The sequence below is a fragment of the Chiroxiphia lanceolata genome, chromosome 7, assembly GCF_009829145.1.
Source record: "Chiroxiphia lanceolata isolate bChiLan1 chromosome 7, bChiLan1.pri, whole genome shotgun sequence".
In the NCBI taxonomy this organism is placed as follows: domain Eukaryota; kingdom Metazoa; phylum Chordata; class Aves; order Passeriformes; family Pipridae; genus Chiroxiphia; species Chiroxiphia lanceolata.
This window is the reverse complement of record NC_045643.1, coordinates 38679630-38698075: the sequence shown is the minus strand read 5'-3', so window position 1 is coordinate 38698075 and position 18446 is coordinate 38679630. Positions and strand designations below refer to the sequence as shown.

Sequence of the window (18446 nt, the reverse complement as noted above, 5' to 3'; positions counted from 1 at the left end):
TCTGGGATTTTTTCTGGAACGTTTTGAAATTTTTTCTTGGCATCATCTGGGACTTTTTTTCTTGGGGTGATTTGGGATTTTTTTTCCTGGAATTGTTTGGGATTTTTCCAGGGATCATCTGGGATTTTTCCTGGGATGATTTGGCATTCTTTCCTGGAATTATTTTGGGGTTTTTCCTGGGATGATTTGGGATTGTTTCCTGCGATCCTCTGGGATTTTTTTTCCCAGGTTGATTTGGAATTTTTCCCTGGATGATTTGGAATTTTTTTCCTGGAATGATTTGGGATTTTTTTCTGGAATTATTTGGGGTTTTTTCCCTGCAATTATTTGGGGTTTTTTCCTGGCATGATTTAGGATTTTTCCTGGGATCATCTGGGATTTTTCCCAAGATTATTTGGGATGTTTAATTTAATTATTTGGGTTTTTTCCTGGGATCATCTGGGATTTTTCCAGGATTATTTTTGGATGTTTCCTTTAATTATTTGAGGGTTTTTCCTGGGATGGTTTGAGATTTTTTTCCTGGGATCATCTGGGATTTTTTTTCCCAGGATGATTTGGAAGTTTTTTCCTGGAATTATTTGGGGTTTTTTCCCGGGATGATTTGGGATTTTTTTTTCTGGAATGATTTGGCATTTTTTCCTGCAATTATTTGGGATTTTTTTCCGGGGGTGATTTGGGAGTTTTCCTGGGATCATCTGGGATTTTTCCCAGGATGATTTGGGATGTTTCCTTTAATTATTTGGGATTTTTCCTGGGATGATTTGAGATTTTTCCTAGGATCATCTGGGATTTTTCCCAGCATTATTTGGCATTTGTTCCTGGAATTATTTGGGGTTTTTTCCTGGGTGATTTGGGATTTTTCCTGGGATCATCTGGGATTTTTCCCAGGATTATTTGGGATGTTTCCTTTAATTATTTGCGGTTTTTTCCCTGGGATTGTTTGAGATTTTATTTCCTGTGATCATCTGGGATTTTTTTCCTGGAATTTTTTGCGTTTTTTTTCCTGGAAATATTTGGGGTTTTTTCCCAGGATGATTCGGAATTTTTCCCGGGATCATCTGGGATTTTTCCTGGAATGTTTTGAGTTTTTTTCTTGGGGTCATCTGGGATTTTTTTTTCCTGGGGATGATTTGGGATTTTTTTTCTGGAATGATTTGGCATTTTTTCCTGGAATTATTTGGGGATTTTTCCTGGGATGATCTCGGATTTTTTTTCCTGGAGTGATTTGGGATTTTTCCTGGGATCATCTGGGATTTTTTTTCCCAGGATAATTTGGGATTTTTCCTGGGATAATTTGGCATTTTTTCAGGGAATTATTCGTTTCTTTTCTTCCCCAGGATGATTGGGGATTTTTCCTGGGATCATCTGGGATTTTTCCCAGGATTATTTGGGATTTTTCCTGGAATTATTTGGGGTTTTTTCCTGGAGTGATTTGGGATTTTTTCCTGGGATCATCCGGGATATTTCCCAGGATTATTTGGGATGTTTCCTTTAATTATTTGGGGTTTTTTCCTGGGATGGTTTGAGGTTTTTTTCCTGGGATAATCATGGATTTTTTTTCCTGGGATGATTTGGCATTTTTTCCTGGAATGATTTGGGGTTTTTTCCTGGGATGATTTGGCATTTTTTCTTGGCATCATCTGGGATTTTTTTTCTTGGGGTGATTTGGGATTTTTTTCCTGGAATTGTTTGGGATTTTTCCTGGGATCATCTGGGATTTTTCCCAGGATTATTTGGGATGTTTCCTTTAATTATTTGGGGTTTTTTCCTGGGATGGTTTGAGATTTTTTTCCTCGGATCATCTGGGATTTTTTTTTCCTGGGACGATTTGGAATTTTCCTGGGGTGATTTGGCATTTTTCCTAGGATGATTTTGGATTTTCTTTGGGATGATATGGGATATTATCCCAGGAGGACCTGGTCTTTTTCCTGGGATCGTCTGGCATTTTTCCTGGAATATTTTGAGATTTTTTCTTGGCATCATCTGGGATTTTTTTTTCTGGAATGATTTGGCTTTTTTTTTCTGGAATTATTTGGGGCTTTTTCCTGGGATGATTTGGGATTTTTTTTTTTAATTATTTGGGATTTTTTTCATGGAATTATTTAGGGGTTTTTCCTAGGATGATTTGGGATTTTTCCTGGGATCATCTGGGATTTTTCCCAGGATTATTTGGGATGTTTCCTGGAATTATTTGGAGGTTTTTCCTGGGATGATTTGGGATTTTTTTTCTTGGGATCATCTAGGATTTTTTTCCTGGGGTGATGTGGGGTTTTTCCTGGGATCATCTGGGATTTTTCCTGGGATAATTTGAGATAATTTCCTGAGATGATCTGGGATTTTTCCTGTGGAGATTTGACATTTTTCCCTGGCGTTATTAGTAATTTTCCTTGGGTGACTTGTGATTTTCCCTGTGATCATCTGGAATTTCTTTTTCCCAGAGTAACAAACAGTAAATTAATGCTGCAAATCACCTCGGGAATCATTTCCGTGTCCATCCCCCCAGAGCTGCCCCAACCTCCAGGAGTTCTCCTGTCCAACATTCACCAGCAGGGAAGGGAAAAAAAAAAGGGAAAAGTGCCCCAAAAAAACCCGGTGAGGATTTGGCTGTAGTAGTGTAAATAGTTTATTTGATTTTTATGGCAGGAACAGACCAGGAAAGGAACGTGAACTGCTTTATAAAACACTCTAATCTTGCTAAGAAGCAGATCTATTACTAGAAAAATATTAAAGAGAACATGCCAGCCTGGAGAATTTTGGCTCTTTCGTTAAAAAAAAAATACCTTTGAGCTGAAGAAGTCGAGATCTGGTGCTTTGTAACCAACAATCTATCACACTGAATTGAAAATTATCCCATTTCTTCTGATTAAACACCTCCTTGTGACTGCCAGGGAGGCAAAGGAGGGGGTGGCATGTTCTCTTTAGTGGGTCAAGTGCTGTAAAATGCAAGGAATTGGCAGTTTTGAAAGTCAAAAAATTCCTGTAAATAGGTCAACGTGGTAACTCTGAGCCCCAAACTGTCCGTTTAGTTAAATATAAAAACAAAAACTATAAGTTAAAATAACATTCAGATTGTATAGCACAGGCTTGATGCATTTATTTCATTTTAAACAATATTTACAATATTACCCAGAGGCTAAAGGGGAGGTGGGGGGGGGAATAAAAGAGAAGTGTAAAAACCATAAAAAACTGCACCAATTTTGTAGCAAAATATCTGTACATTTAAAAACAGATTATCATATAACTACACATTATCCGAGGGGGGAAAAGATTCCAGGGACCTTCACCAGTGGAGGGAGCACAATGGGAAAGGGCCAAGAAATTCCGTGGTTAAATACTATACAAGAAATTTTACAATTAACAGGGGGATGTGACGAGCCCAGGGAAGAAGCTGGAAGCAAAAAAGGGGGCTTGGAAAGGACAAATCTTTCTCTCTTCAGTCCAGTTCTTCCCAGCTGAGAGGATCAAGGGGTTGGATTCCTCCTGCTGCTGCTCCGGGAGCTGGGGGTGCACGACGGGCCTAAAATGTCTCCTGTCCCTTTTTAGGCTGGAAAAAGCCATTTTGAACCTAAAAACTACCCGGGATTTTAGGCTGGGCTTGTCTTTGGTGCCCAAAGGAGCTTCAGCAGGGAATAGGGGTGGGATTGGCCCGGGGTGTGATCCCACAGAGCAGGGCTGGGCTGGTTCCCCAGTGAGGAACTGGACTGAGGTGGTCCCAGAGCCTAATACTGATTACGGAGGTGTTAATTGGCTTAGTGCTAATTAATAAATAGCTGTTACTCCAGAGCTGTGAGCGCCAGCGGGGCCTCCCCCTCCCTGTCCTGGACCCCAAAACCCCTCTGACCCTGGGGGTGACCTTGTTTGGTTCCTCTCCCTGGGATCATGGATGTGTTGGGTCCCACATCCAGCTCCGGAGGTGCCCGGGGTGGGAAAAGGGCCGGGTCATTCCTTGGGATCGTTATTCCTACAGAAAGCCCTTCAGTGTCTTCCTTTGTGATCAAAACCCAAGCCATAAGTGCAGCCAACACCCTGGGCACCAGCGCAGGGATCAGTTCAGAGCTGAGCATTTCAAAGCTGAGCACATCCCAGTATTCCCAGTTTCCAACCAGCGGAGAGAGACCAGTCGCCGAACTCCGCCCTCAAGCAGCCAAACCGACCCCCCCAAACCAGCAGGAATTTTACATTTTGGTTCCAGACGCCGCGGGACGTGTCCGAGGACACCCCTCAGGCCGGGTCCCCTCAGCGCAGGTCCCGGCGCTGTCCCTGGAGCAGGTCCTTCCATCTCAGGCACTTGGTGGCTCCGGGGCGGTTCCCAGCCGTTCCCGGGCCCGGCGGGTGGGTCTGGCCGTTCCCAAGGGCTCGCCGAGCACGGAGTGTCCGGGGCCGAGGCCCCCGGGGAGCCCCCCCGGGGCTCACATGGCCACGTCGGGGCCGTTGGGGCGCAGGCCGTGCTCGTCGAAGCGGCGGCGGACGCTCCTCCTCAGCGCGTCGGCCCGGCGGTACGGCTGGTTCCGAAGATCTGCGGGCAGGGAAGGGCCTGGTGAGCTCGTCCCGGGAAAACGGGCCCCCCGGGGACACACACACACACACACAGAGAGAGAGGCCAGACAAGGAAAGTCCTGCTGGAAGCCAATCAAAGCAGCTTGTGGAGGGCAGAGAAGGGGGTCGGCCCCGAGGGGAGCGGGGGCTGCCGTGCCCGACTACGCGCCCAAGCAGCGGGGTAATACTGGTGGGACCGTGTGGGGTGGGAATGGGGCGGGAACATCCATCAGAGAGGCACCATCACCCCAAATCGGGGGGTCGATGTGTGCCCCAGTCCTCCAGAGCCTCCCTCATTCCCACAGCGGGATGAGGGAGATGTGCAACCCACAGTCCTCTGGGACACGTTTGGCCACAGCGGGATGGAGCTCTGATCCCTGTATCCCCCATTTATCATGGAATCGTTCAGGTTGGCAAAGAGCTCTTAGATCAAGTCCAACCAGATTTAAAGGTGGGAAAAGCAGCTGGTGCTTGGGATGCTCCAGCTGCTGTCCTGCCCCGTGGCTGGAGCAAAGCTTCCTCAGCCAAAGGTTGTGGAGCAAAGCTTCCTCAGCCAAAGGTTGTGGAGCAAAGCTTCCTCAGCCAAAGGTTGTGGAGCAAAGCTTCCTCAGCCAAAGGTTGTGGAGCAAAGCTTCCTCAGCCAAAAGTTGTGGAGTGGCCAAACCCCTCCCTCCTCATCCTCATCCTCCTCACCTGCAGCAAAGCCCAGCCCAACCCACCCCACTGCTGGGGAGGTGAGAGCTCAGGAGCGAACACTGAGCATGGGATGGATGGATGGATGGATGGATGGATGGATGGATGGATGGAAGAGTGGGAAAGCTGACGGATGCCTTGATGAAGCCCATTCCATGTGCTGGTTGTGTTACCTGTGGAACTACAACACAACCAGCACATGGATGCCCTGAAGACTATTCCAGATAAAATATTTCTCTGCTGGCCAACAAATTTGTGTTGGATTGGGCAAACCCTCCCTCAAATTTCCTGGATAATTGTGTCAGGGTCACACACAACTCCCCAACTTCCCAGCTCTGCCACTGGAGCTGCTGTGAGCATCTCATCCCCCATTTTGTGGTCTGGGGGCAGCAGAACCTCCAGGGAGCTGTGGGGCTACAAAACCCGAGGACAAGACTATTTTGGGCTGAACTTGAAGAGAAATGGCCAAAACAGTGTGAAGACGGTCACCAGCCAACGGCCTGTGGATCCCCTGCACCTCCAAGGGTGAAAATCAAGGATCTGGGTCTCCACAGGCCTGGAGGGTCTCACCAGTATTAGCTCAGCCACATCTACCACCAGCTCCTGGCAGACAGAGAGAGGAGGAAGCCAAGTAAAAAGTGATGCTTGCCAGCTCTGGGTATCCTCCACCACCGGGGTGCTAGAAGAAATCCTTACCCTCGAGTGAACATTGGGAAATTTAGTGATATTATTCTTCTTTAGGGCTAAACAGAAAAAAAAAAACAAAACAAAAAAAAAACAAACAGAAACAAAACAGAACACAAAATGATGGTTAAGTAAAAAAATGGGATGGAAAATGAAGAGCAAGTCAAGTCAGCAAAGTTCAAACCTCCCGGGCGGGGCGACCACAGAGCAAGAGGGTGAGGCCAAGGCTGTGAGGGGTTAGACAGGGGCAGGAGGGACAGGAGGCCTCCTGGCCTCTTCCCACCCCAATTCCAAGCTGCTTTGAAGGCTGGCTCCAGGAAGAGAACACGGCAGCGGACTCGGAGAGCAAAGACCCGTCGAGTGATTAGTTGGATTTATTGCAGCATTAATTAAAGTACACAGGGAAGGGGGAAACACTGTTGGCTTCTTAAGCTGCTGGGGCCTTAATGCAAGACAACAGTGCTGAGGCATGCAGGGTTAGAGACACCCTTCCTACATGGACACCACGGTGGGAATCGCTCAGTTCCATGTCAGCCTTTTCAGTGGCACCATCTCGGTGGTTCTGGCCCATATTTGTTTCCCCAGCCCTGCTCCTCTTTCCCCCCAGTCCCAGCACTGCACAGTCCAGCTGAACTGGTTCATGCTCAGGGAAGATTCCTGATTTTCCTTAAACAAAGCTGACGTGGAACTGAAGGAGTTAAACGTGGACGTGACCGATGAGCAGAGATTTCCCCCCGCCGGTTCCACCCCGTGTCTCACGTGCAGCCAACATGCAGGAGCTGGTTAGGAATCTAACCCCAACCATGGGTGTTAGCCCAGGTAGCCCTCCCCAGCCAGAAGCCACCCCCAGGGATGTCCCCTTAGTCCATGCAGCCCGGAATTCTGCCGAGGTATCACATGCACGGCACACAAAGGTGTGCAGGCCACAGGAGTGACATAGAAAAGCCAAGTGAACGTCACTTCTTGGCTTCATTTGGTCTCCTCAGCCCTTGGACTGCAGGAAACTCGCCCCAGTGACTGCCACCACTTGCTGTTCTATGGCACTGGAACACAGGGATGGCCAGAAGTCGATGGGATGGAACGAGAAGTTATGGAGACATGGGACGTGCAACGGAGGTGACACCACGAGAATGTCGGGTGACGCCGGACACCACTAAACACTCAACATTCACATGTCCTGGCTGAGATCTGCACAAAGGAGGGGGGAGGGACAACAAATCTACAGCCACCTTCCTGTTTTCTAAGAGCGTCAGGTGTGAGAGAGGAATAGTTTAGTAATGGAATTCCTCCGTGACAACGGGGTCGCAGAAGAACCGAGAGCCGCGCTTGGCGCTCCGGGCGGTGAACGGCACCGTCTTCAGCACTGCATGGGAACAACAACAGCCAGACACACAAACCAACGTCAGCAGGGCTCCAGGGCATTAGTGCGGGGTTAGTGCTCCACCAGGGATGGCCAGGGATGCTCTGACATGGGCCAACAGCTCCCTGAAAGCTGCTCCTCAGCGGGCTTTGGATGCGGCAGCGGAAAGGATCGAGGAAGGATTTAATCGGCTCGCGGAATTCCAGAATGGTTTGGGTTGGAAGGGACTTAAAACTCATCTCATCCCACCCCCTGGACACCTTCCACTAGATTAGGTCACTCTGAGCCCTGTCCAATCTGGTTTGAGCACTCCCAGGGACAGGGAGCTCCATGATTTCCAGGGATAAGGAGGTGACCTCAGTCCTACCTGACTCCCTGTGTCTGACCTTCACCACTCCATGGCTCGAGCCACCCCCACAATGGGAAATGTCAGCTAATCCACGGCTCGAGCCACCCCATAACATACCAGGAAATACCAGGCACAAGGGCACAGGAAATGTTTAATTGGAGTTGAAATGTCTCATCTGGCACCCCCTCCACTGGATGCCTTTTCCATGGGAAAGGGCATCTGCCACACAGTGTTTCTCCCCAGGAGCAGCAGAACAACTTTCCCAACCCAACAAGCTCCCAGGAGTCTGGAGGAGCTGGAGAAGCACTGACAGATTGGATATTACTGCCAGCCCACCCTTTACATCCAGAATATTATCTCAGGAAGCCATTAATCAAGGTTAAAAGGAGTTGGGAGAGCTTCACACTCGTCAGCCCTGTCCTCTGGCTGGGCAAAAACTCCCTGGCTTTCCCCAGTGACTGGTAAAACAGCTCCTGCCCCTCTGCAGCAAAAACTTCCAGGAACAGTAGGAAAAGACCTTTTTTGATCTTCTGTGCAAGGAAACACAGGATTGTAGAGTTATTGAAGTGTTAAATTGTGTTCCTTGTGCACAATGTGCAGAAAACTCCGAGTACTGCAAATCAGAGCAGCTGGACTGGTTAAAAATGGTTTCATTCCCTGGCAAAATGCAGTTTTAGGTGGTTTTTTCTATTGGCAAATAGTGGCACCCAAGTCCTGCCTGTGCCTGGCTGCACCAGGGGGTGTGTCCCTCCCTCAGGGACCAGCCCAGACTCTGCCTGAGCAGGGAACAGGAGCAGATTGGGGTCATGGATCCCTGGTCTGATCCAGTGATTTGCTGTAACTCTGCAAGCCCTGTTAGCACATTTTCCTGAAAGTGGAGGCTCTTCATCACGTTAAACACCCGTCATCTGGGGGGAAAAAGGGTTCTGGGACAGATCCGCAGGGCAAGCACATCCCAGTGAGAGAACTCTGGGATCAGGCACTCCCTGGCTGCTCTAAAGCCCCGGGAACGTCCCCACACCTGGAGGAGAAGGACTAAGACACCGAGCAGAGCCTTCAGGAACCAACACCCTCAGCTCTGCTGTGGCTTCGAGGAGGACACGGAGCCCTTGCAGCAGCTGCTGGGCAGCTCCCAGAGCTGTTCCCTGTGGGAATTCCTGGATCCCCGGGAGGAGGGTTACCTGTGATGATGTCCTCGATGGCCCCGTCCTTGCCCTCGTACACGTGCCGGTTGTCCTTGACCTGCCGCCGCCGCAGCTCCGCGATCAGCTCCTGCTGCTGCCGCTTCGTCTTGTGGGAGGGGGACTGCAAACAGGGAGAGGGGTTGGAAGGACAGACCTCCAGCTCTCCTGCCTCTGCCCCAACCTCACATACCCATTTGGTGGCAACCAGCACACAGGAACTGCCCCTTTTCCCCCCATTTTCTAAGGCTGGAACACCTTCGTGTGCCGGTGACTCGCATCCCAGGGAGAAGCCAGAGAAGGAGAATATTTAGCTCGTGGACACGTGGAAAAGACAACTTTCCACTTAGTTTTCCTTAATTTTTCAGACTTCCAAAGCAGTAGAAGCACAAACTTTTCCAGCTTATCCCAGCTCTTTCCACATAAGGAGAAAAATTCCAGAGACTATTTCCAGGCAACTACAACTTGGGCAACTGAATTCCTCCCCCCCCAGAGCGGAGGATTCTGAAGCACCAGGAACATGAACCCACCTGGGAGGTGGATCTGAGCCATACCTTTTGGTCCTGCTGCTCCATCAACGCTTCCTGCTCCATGAGTTTTTCCATTAAGGCCTGTTCCTGCTTTTTCCTCAGCTCATTCTCTTCTTCTGCTTGCTATTTATGGGAAAATAAACCAGGGGTTAGAGCTTCCAGGTGAGACTGGGATCCTAAACAGTGCCAGGGAGGAATGTCAGCAGGTGCTACTGAGGGGAGGGCAGGGGAGGAGGAGGAGGAGGAAGAGGAGAAGAAATGGGGAAGGGGGAAAGGGGAAAAGGGAAAAGGGAGAGGAAAAAGGAGGAGAAAGGAGGAGGAGAAGAAGAGAAGGAGGAAGAGAAGGAAGAGGAGGAGAAGGAAGCTCCTGTTTACCTTGTAGGCCTTCACAAACCGGACAAACACTGGGAAAAAGACCGAGGGGGGAGTTGTCTTGGGATTCTCCCCAAAATACTTCACAGCATCATCAAAGGCATCCTGCAACAGGCACAGATTTACTGCACTGCCCAAGGTCACCTCCCCATCCCCACTGAGCATTCCATGGATACAGAGCACATCCTGTGGGGAGAGCTCACACCCTCCTGCCAAACCCCAAGGAATGAGGGGTACCTGGGCTATTTTGGCATCGTCCTGCAGCTTCTTGAGCTTGCCCTCGTTGTTCTGGATGAAGTCCTTGAGCATGGTGTTGTGGTCGTGCATGGTGTACTCGCGCTTCGTCAGCTCCAGGCCCCGCTGCAGCTCCTTCACGTCCAACAGCACGTTCTCCAGGGACACTGGGAACGGGACAGAGGCTGCAACCCACAGCCTGGGGTGTTCCCTGCCCGGAACAGCCACCCCTGGAATGTGGAGGAGGCTGAGGGAGGGTCACAGTACCTGCTGCTGCCTTCTCCACGTAGTGCAGCTCGTTGTAGAAGAGGGACACGTGCTGGTACTTCTCCTTGACCACGTTGGAGATGTAGTGCAGCAGCGTCTGCTTCCGGTCTGTTGACTTGGTTTCCAGGAGCTGTGGGCAACAGGCCAGGAAAAGGTGGGTGGGGGAGCAGCAGGTTCCAAGCAAAGAGACCCAGCGGCGCTTCTCCAGCTCCATCACGGTTTTCTACGCTGGGAAGCACCAGCTGAGTCCCTCAGCAGCCACTCAGCCTGGACATGACTGCCCTCGGGTCACCACGACCCCGTGGAACATTCCAGGACAGGGCCTGGAAAGCTGGAAAAGGACCTGGGGGTGCTGAACACGAGCCCAGGTGTGCCCAGGTGGGAAATGTCACCTGGGCTGTGCCAGCTCTGGTGCGTCACAGCCCCAGGGCAGTGCCCGTCCCACCTCCAGGGCTGGGGCACTTCTGGGACCTCAGACAAGACATTAAGGGGCTGGAGCGTGTCCAGGAAAGGGGCTGGAGCAGCAGGAGGGGCTGAGGGAGCTGGGGGGGCTCAGCCTGGAGAAAAGGAGGCTCAGGGGGGACCTTCTGGCTCTGCAACCCCCTGACAGGAGGGGGGAGCCGGGGGGGGTCGGGCTCTGCTCCCAGGGAACAAGGGACAGGAGGAGAGGGAATGGCCTCAGGCTGTGCCAGGGGAGGCTCAGGGTGGACATCAGGAGGAATTTCTCCCTAGAAAGGGTGGTCAGGCACTGGAAGGGGCTGCCCAAGGAGGTGGTGGAGTCCCCACCCCTGGAAGGATTTAAAATCCATGTGGACGTGGCACTTGGGGACAGGAGTCAGTGGTGGCCTGGGCAGTGCTGGGTTGAGGGTTGGACTCAATGCTCTCATGGCTTTTCCAACCTAAATGACCCTACAACCCCAATTCCCACCTGGTCTCACCACACACCTCTTGCTTTACTTACCAGGTCTAAACTCTGCAGCTTAAACCCATAGACAGCCCCTCGTTTGCTGCTGTTCATGTAGTTCCCAAGAGCCAGGATTATCTGCCAGGAGGAAACAAGCAGGGCATGAATTTTCAGGACAAGTGCCCAGGGCTTTAAAAACCCCCAGAAGCAGAGCTGGTGTCAGACCTACCTCCAGTATTTTCTTAAGCTTTTGGGATGACTTTATGGAGACAGAGGCAGCGATTATGGCATGGAGTTGCTGCAGGAAAACACAGGAAGAGCTTTGGTTACTGCATGTCCCACCAGGAGTTAAATGAGCATCTAACACATCCTGAAAAAATCCTCTTATTTTTCATCCATACTAGGGGCCTGAGCATGGATGTCCCACTGCTCTGGAACCAGGCTGGGAGAGCTGGGGGGGTTCCCATGGAGAAGAGAAGGCTCCAAGGGGACCTGAGAGCCCCTTCCAAGGCCTAAAGGGGCTCCAGGAGAGCTGGAGAGGGGCTTGGGACAAGGGATGGAGGGACAGAACACAGGGAGTGGCTTCCCACTGCCAGAGGGCAGGGATAGATGGGATATTGGGAAGGAATTGCTGGCTGGGAGGGTGGGGAGGCCCTGGCCCAGGTTGGGCAGAGAAGCTGTGGCTGCCCCTGGATCCCTGGAAGTGTCCAAGGCCAGGTTGGACAGGGCTTGGAGCAACCTGGGCTGGTGGAAGGCGTCCCTGTCCATGGCAGGGGGTGGGATGAGATGATCCTCAATGTCCATTCCAAACCAAACCATTCTGGGATTCTGTGGATGTTTCCCTGTCCTGACACACCAGGATTTCAAACTATTCATTTGCCCACCAGATTTACTCCCTCAGGCGTGGTGGGGTCAAAGAAGATTCACATTTCAATCCCTTCAACTGTGACAGGTGCTTTGGGCTGGGTGGGACACAATTCCAGGAGCCCACAGACCAGGACCCACAGTAACCTAATGGGGCCCTGAGGGGCCTTTGGGTCCTACGGGATACGTGAGGCCTAATGGCACTATGGGGCCTATGAGGCCTCTGGGATCTATGGGGTCTGTGGGGCCCATGAGGCCTACAGGGTTTATGGGGTCCATGAGTCCTAATGGGCCCATGAGAGCTATGGGGTCTATGGAGTCCATGAGTCCTCATGGGCCCATGAGGGCTATGGGGTCTGCGGGGTTCGTGAGGCCTATGGATCCTGTGAGGCCTACGGATCCTGTGAGGCCTACAGGGCTTACAGGGCCTATGAGGCAGTCCCTAACAGTCTGGGCTACAAATGCCATACAAAGAGCTCCTGGGACATACAGTCACTAACAGATGAAAATAAAGCCAGAAAACCACTTTTCCATTTCCATGAGTGTTTCTTGGGGGGTGGTTGGCACTGCCCAGGCTCCCCAGGGCAGTGGGCATGGCCCCAAGGCTGCCAGAGCTCCAGCAGGGTTCAGGGACAGGGTGGGATTGCTGGGGTGCCTGTGCAGGCCTAGCACTTGGCTTGGTGATCTCCAGCTCAGGATATTCCTGGATTCCACTGCTCACCGGGGTCAGCATCTGGATGCTCTCGGCGAAGTTGCCGATGAAGGCCATGATGGTCATTTTCTGCATGAGCCTCTCGATCTTGCTGAACTGCATCATGAACCGGTCCTCGTCCGACAGGTTCTCGATGGGCTTCCGCTCCCGCTCGTACAGACGCAGCACCTTCACCTCGTTCTCCGTGGGCAGGAACCGCATCAGGCACTCCACAAAATCCACCGGCAGCGTCTTCAGGTCAAACCTGCGGCACAACACCAGGAGAAGCGCTCAAGAACAGCCTGGACGGGGCTTGGAGCAACCTGGGATAGGGGAAGGTGCCCCTGCCCATGGCAGGGGGTGGCACTGGATGGGCTTTAAGGTCCCTTCCAACCCAAACCAGGCTGGGATTCAGCCCTACACGAGCCTGAGTCAGCAGAGAAGAAGCTGTGAAGTTCTTCCTGCCCTGCACCTGAAGCTCCCTGCACATGGAGATGGGAACAGGTTACTGGGCTGATGGGAATGGTGCTGCTGAACACTCTGCTTCCCATTCCAAAGATGTGTCTATCACCTACATCCCTCCATGGCCACAGCTCTTTTTTGTAAGAGAAAACAGGTGGGGAAGAGCAAATATTTTAATTTAATTGGAGCAGAGCCCCATAAAAGTCCAACAACTGAACCTGCCTCTATGTGGGGCAGGTTTGGGTCACCCTCCAGCCCAAAGGTAATGCTTTTGATCCACATTTTTAGGATATTCCTTACTGGAGGAATGGGAGATGTCTGTCATGGCCATGAGGAGCACAGAGAGCGTGTGGATGGATTTGGGATCAGCCCCAAGGAGCAGCTGCACCTGCACTCAGTCCCCAGGAGCAGGGAAGGGTCTGGATCAGGGTGGGATGGGGCACAGACAAGTCCCATGGACACCCACATCTGGCACTGCCTGAGGCCACCACACAAACCTAATTCCATGCAAAATGTCTTCCAGCACCTGGACTAAACTCATCCTTTAAAGAACAAACCAAGAGAGTCCCCTCTTCCTGATTCTCTGCCTTTTGGGTGCTCACTGGAACAGAAATTATTGTGGAACCAGAGGGAGAGCTGCCATGGCAAACTACAGGATATAGGATATGGATCCACTATCCTGTGCACAGACAGGAATTAGCTGCTTTAGTAACAGAAGTGTTAATTTGTTAAGCCTCAGCAGTGATTCAGAGACACAGAACTGCCAGGTTTTCATTTGAGTTCAAGGCAATCTGATTTCTGGGAATTCAGAACCATTCCCTCCTTACCCCTGGATATTTTCCAGAGACATCAACTGCCAATTCCAACCTTTTCCACCGACTAAAGCCCCCAGTAAATCTCAGGGTTTCTTGGCTGGCCAGTGTTTCACTTACACATGGATGGCCTTGCAGATCTCGTCCGCCGTCTTCCCGGCTTTCCGGAGAGTTATGGCCAGATTCTTGGCCCTGTTGGCATCCAGCAACGTGACCTTGTTGGAGCCTTTCTGGGTGATCTTCTGCTTGCTGGAGGTCAGATCAATGGCTGGGCCCTGGGCCTTTGTTTTGAAGATTTCTTCAAATTCATCCACGTTTAGATCCTAAAAAGGAAAGGAAATGATTTATCCCAGTCCCTAATCCTGGGCCAGAGCTGCAGGGAAAGGGGCTGAGATTGGAGCAGAGTATCATGGAATTATGGAATGGGTTGGGTTGGAAAGGATCTTAAAGCTCATCGATTTCCATCCCTGCCATGGGCAGGGACACCTTCCACTAGCCCAGGTTGCTCCAAACCCCATCCAACCTGGACTCAAAATTCAGAGTATTTCCATCAGGGATGGAAGGAACACTTGCTCCTGAGCTGGTGATCAGGAATCTGGCCAGAGTCCAGAAATTCAGCCCCAACAGCCCTTCAGATGTTCTAATGTTCAGGAAAATCTTCATGGTAGCGCTCATGCTTTATCCAGCCCACAGGGAGCATGCAGGACCTGGATGAGCCCTTTGCCAAGGTCACTGCCATGGTCTATCCCTGGGGAGACCTTCTCACTGTCCAACTCCCTGGCAGGAGGGGGGAGCCAGGGGGGGTCGGGCTCTGCTCCCAGGGAACAAGGGACAGGAGGAGAGGGAACGGCCTCAGGCTGTGCCAGGGGAGGGTCAGGTTAGACATGAGGAGGAATTTTTCCCTGGAAAGGGTGGTCAGGCCTTGGCAGGGGCTGCCCAGGGAGGTGCTGGAGCCCCCATCCCTGGAGGGGTATAAAATCCATGTGGATGTGGCACTTGGGGACATGGATCGGGGTGGCCTTGGCCGTGCTGGGGGATGGTTGGACTCAGTGATCTAAGAGGGCTTTTCCCACCCATTCCATGACTCCCTCGTGGCCAGAGAGGCCCAGGAGCAGCGGGGGTACCTCGAGGATCCTCTCGTCGTCGATCTCGTTGAAGACGGTGCCGTTGATCTGGTTGGGCTTCAGGGCCACCCAGTTGAACACGGGCATGCGGAACTTGGTCTTGATGGGCTTCTTGATCTTCACAGCTGCACACAGGGCAGAGGAAAGCACAGATTCCTGAGGGACTGGCTGCAGAACACCCCACATTCCCAGAGGGCAGCCCTCCAGCTGGCATTTCAGCACTGGAGAACGGGTCAGAGCTGAATTATCCCACTGGAATCCTGGAAAGGTGTCACTACCTCGAGAGGCCAATGGTGGCACCCACCCCTGAGCTGCTTCAGGCCCAGCCTCTGCAGGCCTGGCCTAACCCTCAGGGGCTGTGAAAACTTCCCTAAAGGAAATCTGGGATTAGTTTATTGCCACAAGTTGCCTGGATTGATTTAAAAGCCCAGGATTTTTTTTAAACACCCCAGAAAATGGAGAGAGCGGTTGAACTGAAGTCTGTCCTGCTGCTGGCGGAGCAGTGGCACACACCCCAGGAGCTGTGTCCCAAAACAGGTGACAAGAAGGGAAAAAAATCCCCTTTCCCAAGGTTTTTGGGGAAACTGCATTGGGCAGAGCTGCTCCTCAGCAGGTTTGTGTTTCAGAGCCAAAGGGGTTGGGCTGCAGCACCTGGGATTTAACAGGGGTGAAAAAAACAGGTTTTAATTCCTGTGCTGTGCAAATGCAGTAAATTAAAGTAATTTAGGAACTTTACAGTCAATTAGGAACTTCAACAGAGGAGCTATGAAAATGAAGCCTGAAAATTAAACTTGATTACTCTCATTAATCTGTGAACAGAGGAGAAAAAGCAACATGAGAGCAATGAACCCAATCCTTTCCTATTCCTGTTCCTATTCCTATTCCAATTCCAACAGGTCTGGAAGGTGAATAATGAATAAGTTCTGTAATTCAGTTCTCATTTCTTTGTACCTTGATGTAAACATGAAGTTGTTCCTTGCTACAAAATCAAGGTGTTCATTAAAGTGCTCAGTCAACTTTTTGCTCCTGAATTATTTAAAAGATAAATTGTTTCTTTGCAAACATGAAACACAAACCCTGGTCCTTCCTCTCCAGGGCTGGGAACAAAGAGTCACGAGTGGATAACAGGGAACATCCACAATATTCCACTGTATTTTGAGAATTAAATATATGCAACTGCAAGGCAGGAACCCACGTGCTCATCTCCACCACACAGTTTTACTCTCTGCTTAATTAATGAGGTTACTTAAAATAATTCCTAAAATAAATAAAAAAAAGCTTTGAACACCCATGAAAAAAAAACATTTTCCGCTCATGCATAAATTAGAATCTCATTAACTGCTCCTGGGTTATTCCAGGACAGGGAAGAAGCTGATGCCTCGTGGGCCAGGTCCTGATGGAGCTCAAAATCCCTCCAGATTTCCCTTCCTCTTCCATTCCAGAGCTCTGGTGCCCAAATCCCCAGAGGTGGTACATCCCCAGGGCCTCCCCCTGCCCACCCCCACGAGTCCCTGGACACACATGGACACAGCACAGAGGGAAAAGCAGGAATAACAAATACTTAGCAGGGAGCAACCTACAGAAGAGTTTGATGGGCCCATCTTAGCAGGAGGCAGAAAGAACAGAGAAAACAGGGTTAGTGATGGTCAGAAAGGCAACATTTGTTATTCCCCTGACTCCCCTCACACCCAGAAGGTTCCTGCCCTAAAAACCCTCCTTCCTGAGGAGCCACTGCATCAGGAAAAGGCACTTCCATTCCCAGTCCTAACCCATGGAAGAAAAGGATTTCCAGCTCCCCTGGCTCTGGGCATCTCACCCAGATGTGAGTGAGGAGCTGGGCCAGGAGGGCTTGGCCAGTACTCCCACCCCAAATTAACACCCAGGGATGTTGGGGTAAGGCACCTCCTGTGCCCCCTGCAGCCCCCCACGGCCACATCCAGCATCCCTTTCCCAAATCCATGCAGAGGGATCAGCCCTCAGCAGGGCTGTGCCTTCTGTGCTTTATTTTTGCCTAATTCCCCCTGGGACCCTCTACTTCCAGGATGCTTTTGGCCTTCAGAGGAAACTTTAAAGGCTGGAATACTTAATCAGATTTTTCTTCTTCAAAAAAAGCTCTTAATTAGAGCTCCTCAGTCTCTTTTTTTTTGGACTCATTATGTGCTCTTGAGGCTTCTGGTGATAGTCAGCATTTACTGCCTGAGACACTTGGCACGTGCCAGAGAGTGACTAAAAACACCATTACAGAAAGTCTGCAAATTGTTCTGCCTTCCAAAAAATTCCCCAAAGTTTGCCCCCTTTTTTTTTTTTGCACAGACACTTCTTCTCAGAAGAAATCCAACCCATGGAGCTTCACATTTCTTTCAAACCCACTTTTTGTCTGCTCAAAAGCCAAAACTGATCATGTTTAAAAAGCACTTTTGGCACGGGCTTTCTTTCACTGGAGAATCCAACTCTTCCAGACCAAACCAAAGCTGTCAGGCTGATAAATCACAGAATCACAGGATGGTTTGGGTTGGAAGGGACATTAAGGATTATCTCATCCCACCCCCTGCCACAGGCAGGGACACCTTCCACCAGCCCAGGTTGCTCCAAGCCTTGTCCAACCTGGCCTTGGACACTTCCAGGGATCCAGGGGCAGCCACAGCTTCTCTGGGCAACCTTGGAGAACCTTAAATGCTCTTTCGTTCCATAAACTCCTTGGTGTTACACCAGTTATGGGATTTATTCAGGTGACTGCACTGAATTCCCTGGGGCTGTGCCCTGACCCCCCCCTTTGCCCCCGTGCGGGAGCCGCGCCCGAGCTTTACCTGCAAGGCCTGAGTTGAAGACCACGGTGGGAGAGGCCGTCCCGGGCAGGGGGGGAGCTGAGGGAGGGGGTGGTGGGGGCAGTGGAGCTGCTGGAGCCGTGTCCAGAGCCGGCCCTGGCAGAGGAGGAGGAGGAGGAGGCGGTGGGGGCGGCGGGGGGGGCGGTGGGGGAGGCGGCATCGGCACCGACACGGGGCCGTTGGGCACTGCGGGGGCAAGGGAGAACCAGGAGTTACCATGGACATGGACTGGAGACCATGGGCACAGGGAGAGTCACAGCATCCCTTATCCCCCCCCCACATCCCTGTCCAACAGCCCCTCATCCCCCCACACATCCCTGTCCAATAGCCCCTCATCCCCCCACACATCCCTGTCCAACAGCCCCTCATCCCCCCACACATCCCTGTCCAACAGCCCCTCATCCCCCCACACATCCCTGTCCAACATCCCCTCATCCCCCCCACACATCCCTGTCCAACAGCCCCTCATCCACCCACACATCCCATCTCCAACATCCCATCATCCCTCCATCCACCCTCTCCACCCTCCACTGGCCCAAGCACTGGTTGGACCCTTCA

General features: G+C 51.3%; 1 protein-coding gene across 9 annotated transcripts in view; it reads right to left on the bottom strand.

Moving 5' to 3' along the window:
- Positions 1–2605: 2605 nt before the first annotated feature.
- FMNL2 (formin like 2) overlaps positions 2606–18446 on the bottom strand; it is a 123148-nt gene continuing 107307 nt past the window's right edge. Inside the window, exons 15-28 of one of the 9 annotated variants that reach the window (XM_032693377.1) lie at positions 17871–18074; positions 16644–16664; positions 15064–15188; positions 14060–14262; positions 12696–12930; positions 11340–11408; positions 11168–11248; positions 10207–10336; positions 9943–10106; positions 9709–9810; positions 9358–9456; positions 8804–8927; positions 5926–5972; positions 2606–4516 (exon numbers count right to left, since the gene is read on the bottom strand). In XM_032693377.1, the coding sequence (XP_032549268.1) occupies positions 4478–4516; positions 5926–5972; positions 8804–8927; positions 9358–9456; positions 9709–9810; positions 9943–10106; positions 10207–10336; positions 11168–11248; positions 11340–11408; positions 12696–12930; positions 14060–14262; positions 15064–15188; positions 16644–16664; positions 17871–18074 (1643 nt within the window). In that variant the 3' untranslated portion in view covers positions 2606–4477. Of the gene's footprint in view, positions 4517–5196; positions 5973–6269; positions 7277–8803; positions 8928–9357; positions 9457–9708; positions 9811–9942; positions 10107–10206; positions 10337–11167; positions 11249–11339; positions 11409–12695; positions 12931–14059; positions 14263–15063; positions 15189–16643; positions 16665–17870; positions 18075–18446 lie in introns of those variants that run through there. The other 8 variants (XM_032693374.1, XM_032693373.1, XM_032693372.1 and 5 more) reach the window with 8 other exon arrangements.